The sequence below is a fragment of the Triplophysa dalaica genome, chromosome 19, assembly GCF_015846415.1.
Source record: "Triplophysa dalaica isolate WHDGS20190420 chromosome 19, ASM1584641v1, whole genome shotgun sequence".
NCBI lineage: Eukaryota > Metazoa > Chordata > Actinopteri > Cypriniformes > Nemacheilidae > Triplophysa > Triplophysa dalaica.
In genome coordinates, this window is record NC_079560.1 from 12,851,069 (window position 1) to 12,858,634 (window position 7,566).

At 37.4% G+C, this 7,566-nt stretch overlaps 1 protein-coding gene across 1 annotated transcript; it reads left to right on the forward strand.

The window, feature by feature from the left end:
• The first annotated feature begins 1,083 nt into the window (after positions 1 to 1,083).
• LOC130407740 (neuronal acetylcholine receptor subunit alpha-9) lies at positions 1,084 to 7,275 on the forward strand. Its single transcript, XM_056730923.1, is given in 7 exon segments — positions 1,084 to 1,239; positions 2,921 to 3,066; positions 3,178 to 3,332; positions 4,524 to 5,056; positions 6,615 to 6,631; positions 6,633 to 7,166; positions 7,168 to 7,275. Coding segments are annotated over 7 exon segments (1,554 nt in total). The 5' UTR covers positions 1,084 to 1,178.
• The last annotated feature ends 291 nt before the right edge of the window (positions 7,276 to 7,566 follow it).

Here is a 7,566-nt window from a genome sequence, read left to right on the forward strand (position 1 = left end):
TTCACGCCATCTGTTTCTAAATGTACCGCTGGGATACAACGATTAACCGTGACCAGGTTGAAAATCGATGATGATATCTGAAGATTAAAGTCGGTTGAGATAAAAATTAATCGCAATACATGTAAACTTGGAAAACTCGGACATGCTGATATTTTTCGTTGGCAGAATGCTCTCTATCAATGGCTCTGGTCATGCAAACTTGCTACTGTGAACAGAAGCACTCAACGCTTGCCCCGCCTCCAAATTCTTCTGATAGGTTCACTGCTTTTGGAACTGACGTTGATGAGCAGCGCTGCACGTAAAAGTATTTTTTTAACCACGCTCGTGTGCGTGGGGCTTCAAAAAACGCGAGGCACGTCCGGCAAACTCGTGTTTACACAGAAAAAAGGATGGGATTGTTTTGAAAAACACGTTCAGTCTGAATTGCCCGTTAGAACGTAGAGATGTGTTATTAAAAGTCAACATGTAATGTCAATTTAACCGGCGACCTAAAATATCCGTGATCCCTAAATGTTTTAATTTATAAAATATCTTCTAATCTTTATTAATCTTCTTATCTTTATTAATAAACATTCCCAATACCATTCCCCGTCGCCAGGTCAGTAGCCTAGTAATAATCCTCAGAAAAATAGGCTAATAAATACGTCTCTTCTTCGTGCCGTCCTTTAAAACTAAAATAAGTAGGCTGGGCTAAATAAACTACAAGTAGCCACTTTCAGGATGTTTTACGAAATCTCATTTACAAATTGATCTGTTGAATTAATTAGAAAAAAACATAAATATTGAGGGCTTAACTAATATAAGTGTAAAATCTACACGGTATCACTACAGGCTGTGGAGACATTGGTATCACTGTAATACATTGATTCTTGTGTGGTTGCTGCTGTACAATTTTTTATGTTATTGTGTGTTATGTCATTTGTTTGTTTGTAAAATTTTTTAAATTGGACTTCGAGTCTGTGATAAAAGTGATGATGAACAGCTACCAAGAGATTTCCAGACTTCACCACCCCAAGCAGCAGCACGACACACTCCTCTCGCCGCGTGCAACGCGAATGGATGTTGCGCTGCCTCGTGGTGACAACAAGGCACTGTCTTGATGGGAATAACCAACAATTACTACTTCTGTCTTCTTATGACCGCATGAGTTTTTTTTTATTCTTCATTCACGAGAAAAAATGAATCCACGTTGTGTTTTGGCTACTGTGCATTTGCTCGCCACCATTGGCTTTATTCCAGGTACTTCAGCTCACCTATTTTGTTTTTAGCCATTAATTTATGCATTTCTTTAATGCATATGCTGTTGTGTTTTGAAATGTTGCTTATTACTGTTTCACTAATATTGAAAATGTTATTATATTAATGAATGGATTAATTAATTAATTTGCCTCTTATTACCCTAGTAGCCTACTTTTCCAGTAATCTTCAAGCAAGTTTGCAATTATAAAATTGTACATGATTATTTATTATGTCATGCCATTTCATAAGATTCTTTGCCTCATGCCTAACATATCACACAGTATTCTGGCACATCTGTATTTTAAACCCATAACACACAAAACTAACATTATGACATCACTAAGAGAAATCTGACCTACTGAAGACCCACTGATAAATAATAAGTGCCTCCCACAGGGGCATGTTGACATAGATCCGTGGTCCCGGTATTGCCTGGAATTTCTATTTAATTTTATCAAGAGGTGCTTATTTTCAATTATTAATATATTAACTCCCCTGGTGTGTGTGTGTGAGCTAGGGGGGAATTGGAAGTTTGTGTTATCCTTGTAGAACTGTTAAAACAAAAACAAAATTTATTTAAAAAAATTGAGGCACTTAAATTACATTTACTTTATATTACCTAAGAGTTTAATTTCAGATAAGGATGTTATTACCAAATATTGATTGCCCAAAAGCATTTTTGGGCTGTTTGAATGATCACCTTTGCAGTGATTTGCATTCTTTGACACTGTATCCTAAGAATCTCAAGTGTTCCCAGTGTTGATGCTGCAGGAGAAGGATACTGCCAGATGGATCTCACACATCCTTTTACATCACTATCCCTTCAATTAGACCTCTTTTGTTTAGCTCATGGAGTGAATTTATGTGCCAAGGAAAGCGCTGACCACGCTTATCCCCAGTGAGCAGTAATGAATAATTGAGTTCACCTGGGCCACCAGAAATTATCCGTTAAATAACAGTTTTTCCTGTAAAATTGCAATTTTTCCAATTTTCTTATACATTTGCTGTCTTTTTCAGTCATTTGTCTTTTTAGGTGGTGCCCTCCGAAATTTGTAGCTAAATCAAGTAAAGTTTATAGCCTGAACAAGCTGGTTACTAATAAAAAACAAGTGTTGGCTATCCCTGTTTTTTGCTCACTGTAATGTGTGCACGTTATTGTAATTTAAATCTTTTTGCATTGTACATTATGTATAAACTTTTAATTATAATTTCATTTTCATCCCTCCAGACAAGGAAAGAAGGTGATTGTAGTTAATAATATCGTCTAATACTTTGCTGATATATGTTATCCTTGTTTAGTTTGTACTAACCTTTTTAAATACAAATGTGAACAATAATCAAGGGATTTAGGAAATTACTTTAGGGATATTTTTATTTTCATCCATAAAACCAGAATAATTAAACCGGTTTAATAGTTTGTGAGTTGATCTTTGAAAATGTTTCATGCGCCTCTGTAAACTGATGATATACTAATGAGTTTATTGCTCTAGAAAATGAAATTGCCCTCATCTGTCTATTCTGCCACCTGTCACCATGCTCATGTAGAACTTCTGGATAGGCATTTTACTCTAAATATTTAATAAATGACTTTATAATATGTGCTCATTTAAACACAAATAAACTACCATTTTAGATGTAAGTAAACCAAGTACTCTCTCACGTGTCTCCCCTTTTCTGGCAGTATCTTTGTGTGCCCAGGGGAGATATGCACACAAGTTGCTGAATGATTTGTTCATGAATTATACCAGTGCATTGAGGCCTGTTGAAGACACGGACAACATCATTAACGTCACTCTGCAAATCACTCTCTCACAGATCATTGATATGGTAATGACTGTGTAATCACTTTCTTTCTCATCATCTCCATTAATACATAGATTTGTGATTGTGGTGTTTCTTTGCATATTTATTATTCTGAAGTACTCTTTTCTTCTCCAGGATGAAAGGAACCAGATCCTGACAACATATCTGTGGATTCGCCAGGTGTGGTTTGACACCTACCTCACCTGGAAGAAGACAGATTACGATGGGCTTGATACCATTCGTATACCTAGTAGTTATGTATGGAGACCTGATATTGTCCTATATAACAAGTAGGTTGATTGGTATTGAGTTTGTCACTTTGTTGTTCCACAGACCGAACACTCTTATACAAGGTTTGTTAATGAGAGTGTTCAGTCAGTAGGCTCACTTAAGATGTCATCATGTTTTCGCTTCTTTGCCGAACACATTTACGAAGGCGCGCTCTGTAGAACTGTTAGTCCTTTTAGAGCTACTGTAGAAACAACATGGTGAATTCCACTCAAGGGGACCCGCGTTGTATATAGATAGAAATCGCTCATTCTAATGTAATAAAGACATAACAATTCATTATTTAAGGTCTCTGAAAACATAGCTATGTATGTTATTTTGCATTTCTGTCAATAGATCCTGACCTTCGTTCAGTTTTCCACACATTTTGGTGATTCATTTTCATCGTGCAGAAGCTTGAACAGACTGCCAAGAGCAGTCAAAAGGGTTTGTACTGACATGAGAGTGAGTAAAGAATGACAGAATTTTTATTTATGGATGAACTAATCTTTGAAAGACTTATGTGACTAGGGGATGTTCACTGATGGCTTAAGCTGTACACTCAACTCTCCTGAAGGCTTGTCATTGCATAACATAATTACTTTACATAATTACTTTTCAGAACAAGTTTTATATTTCAACTCTAATATTTTGAGCTGTGCTGTGTGTCACAACCATCTAAAATAAACGAATCATGCGACCTATATAAATTTGGTTGAGTCTAGCTGTTAATAAGAAGAAAAATCTGGTGACATGTTCTTAATTAAGAGAATGCTTTATGGAGAGTAAACCTGATAAAATATATATATTTCTGAAAGGCATAGTTTTTAGGCAAAAATTTTGGTCTTTATTTATTCACTATCACGTTGTTAAAAACCTCTATATGACTCGTTTGTCTGTGAATTAGAAAAGAAGATATTTTGAGAAATGTCTCAGGGGTTTTGTGCTCATACAACGGAAGTCAATAGGGGCTAATGTTGTTTGTTTACCAGCGTTCATGGAAATACTTTGTGTTCTGCAAAAGAAAGTTTGGAAATTCATGAGGGTGAGTACATTTTTTGTAGTAAAAAGTAAAAAGATTTATTGTTAATCCATGTCGGATGGATTGTTTAAATATTCCTTTTGACTATTAGTGTGAATAGTGTGACTTTAGCTTTTTGTCTCATCCTTGGAAATGCAGTAATTTCAGAAGGTTTGTGATGTCATCTCCTCAGCGCAGATGACCAATTCTCCAGCTCTATGGAGACCAATGTGGTGATACGTCATGATGGCCAGATCATGTGGGACCAGCCGGAAATAACCAAGAGCTCTTGCAATGTGGATGTATCCTTCTTTCCATTTGATGCACAGCAATGCCGCCTCACCTTCGGCTCCTGGACACACAACGGTAACCAGATAGACCTTCATAACGCCCTGGACAGTGCTGACCTGGCTGACTTTGTGGAGAACGTGGAGTGGGAGGTTCTGGGAATGCCGGCCAAGAAGAACATCATCCTCTATGGCTGCTGCTCAGACCCCTATCCTGATATCACATTCACACTTCACCTGAATAGAAGAGCTTCCTTCTACATCTTTAATCTGCTCATACCATGCATGATGATCTCCTTCCTGGCTCCGCTGGGCTTCTACCTGCCGGCTGACTCTGGAGAAAAAGTATCTCTGGGGGTCACAGTGTTACTGGCCCTAACTGTCTTCCAGCTGCTTGTCGCTGAGAGCATGCCTCCTTCAGAGCATGTGCCGCTTATTGGTGAGATGTTTACTTTAATTTGACATAACTTGAAGATATATATGAACAAAAAACAAACAGTTAGTTTTTTTGGTCTTATACAATTTTTTAAAATATAATATATGCATATAGTGCTAGACATGTAAAAACAAAGTAATCCAGACCCCTCTTTACAACGCATTTACACAAGAAAGCAAGTGTTCTTATTTTGATGGTGAGCCAGTGATGGAAAGAATGTGTTTCGTTTGGGAAGGTGTGTTTTGGGGTATTTATTTCAAATATCTACAGCAGGGCTATTGAATTTGTTTGACATGAGGGATGATAAGACAACAACAGGAAATTTTAAAAGAAAATCCAAAAAAATGTTGGATTCTGTGTTTTCTGTCCTTCACAGTAGTAATATATAGTAATATACTTGCACACATGAAAAAATACTTCACTACACTACAGTATTCACCGGAAACAATTACATCGAGGGTTGGGTTCGGCCAGCGGGACGCCAATAGAATAGCCCGGATCTACAGTATTTCTCAAAAACTGCTTATTGCACCTTTAAGATTTTGAGTGAATATTGCTTTTTGGCATAATACATAATTAACATCTATAGTATGAAATGGTTATAAAGTATTTTTTCCAAAGGACTGTAGACACACTGCATTTTCATTCTCATCTTTTTTGGCATTGTTAGCTTTATAATGTGCATGCTATTTAATTGATCCTAGCAGTTTTATATGATATGATATATGTTATATTATGTTATAGATTGACTCAACTGTAATACAAAGAATCCATAACTGTTGAGTAATTTTATTATGATTTAATACAATTAATATACAATAAAATAATTGTATATAAGTTAACTTCAGGCCAGCCGTGTGTTATGTGTGTGTTATGTCATATTATAGTCCTTTATCCTTAATGTTTCTGTTCTAAGCTACAAGCAAAAACATTAAGCATGTGTAGTTTTTACTTATTTGTTGAGAATCAAGTTAATATTTTTGTGTGTTTTGACTTTCCACTCACTTAAGAAGTGCAGACTGGCTGTTGAACACAATATAACCAAGTTGATCTATAATAACAACCAATGACGGACAATTAGTCCACCATCATTTCCACTTTTATTTCCTTCCCATGCAAGTGGGCTCATGTTGTATAAATGTTAAATCAGCTATATTAAGTATAACACCCCCTTAATGGTGTACATTGGTGCAATTAAATGATCTACCACAGAGAAAAACACCCTCACCCACAAGACATGAAATCAATGAGATGTAAATTAGCTGTTGAAATAAACAATGAGCGCTAAGAGTCAATAACCCCAGGATTTTTAATGAGCCTTTCTAATGAAATGGGACTGCATTTAGATGTGCCCTTTCATTAGCAAGACTTTTGTATCTTAGTATTGGAGGTGTTACCCAGTTCCTGTTTATCATTGAGATCAATTAAGGAAACTTTCCTCCTGAGATTGAATAATCAATAGTCAAGTAACATTGCGATTGTTTATAACTGTCCGTTCAATACGAAGTGCTTTCTAATGAAGTCTCTTGTATGAGGTTCATTAATCTCTGTGATTTCACAGGGAAATATTACATCGCCGACAATGACCATGATCACAGCTTCTACAGCCATGACCATCTTTATTATGAACATCCACCACTGCGGACCTGATGCCCAACCTGTTCCCGCCTGGGCCAGACGCTTTATTCTGAACTATCTTGCTCGAATCTGCTTTGTTTATGATGTGGGCGAGAGCTGCCTTCCCGCTCACAAAGACAAATCTGCCCAGAAAGAATCCAGTTGCGCTGTAAACGGCCGTGCCGGGGGTGAGGACTTGGCTCTGAGGGTACGAGGAATTTCTAAAGACAAATTGAATGAAGACGTCAGTCCTACTCTGTCTACTGGAAAGGAGTCAGCAGGTGCCTGGACAGATAGCAACTGTGTGGGCATGGACCCTGGTGAGATGGGAGGAGCTACTGCGGGTTGTGGAGGTAAAGAAGGAGAAAGTGGAATGGATGGAAACAAGAGGGAGATGGTTCTCGAAGGTCAGTGTAAATGCCATCACCAAACCCTCCTGAGGAACGTTGAGTACATCGCTAATTATTATTATGATCAGAAGGCCACACAGAGACGGAACAGGGGAGTGGCGCAAAGTCGCCAAAGTCATGGATCGCTTTTTTATGTGGATCTTCTTCATTATGGTGTTCCTCATGAGTTTGCTTATAATAGGAAAAGCGGTCTGAGTGCCCTTTCTATAGACTTAATGATTTTGATACTGTACAAACTGTATCCCATTACCCTCACCCTTTGATTAACCCTCACTCAAACCTTTCTGTATATTAAGTTTTCGAATAAACATTGTTTTGTTTTATTTACAAGCTGTTTTTCTCAACGGGGTGAATAAAGTCACAACTGTCACGATTCTGCCTCATCGTGTCATGTCTTCTTTGATCTAGTGGCAGGATCATGACAGAGCCTCATGTTTTGTGTGGAGAGAGGCATGTTATTGTTGGTTCTGACATGGTTCCTGTCTT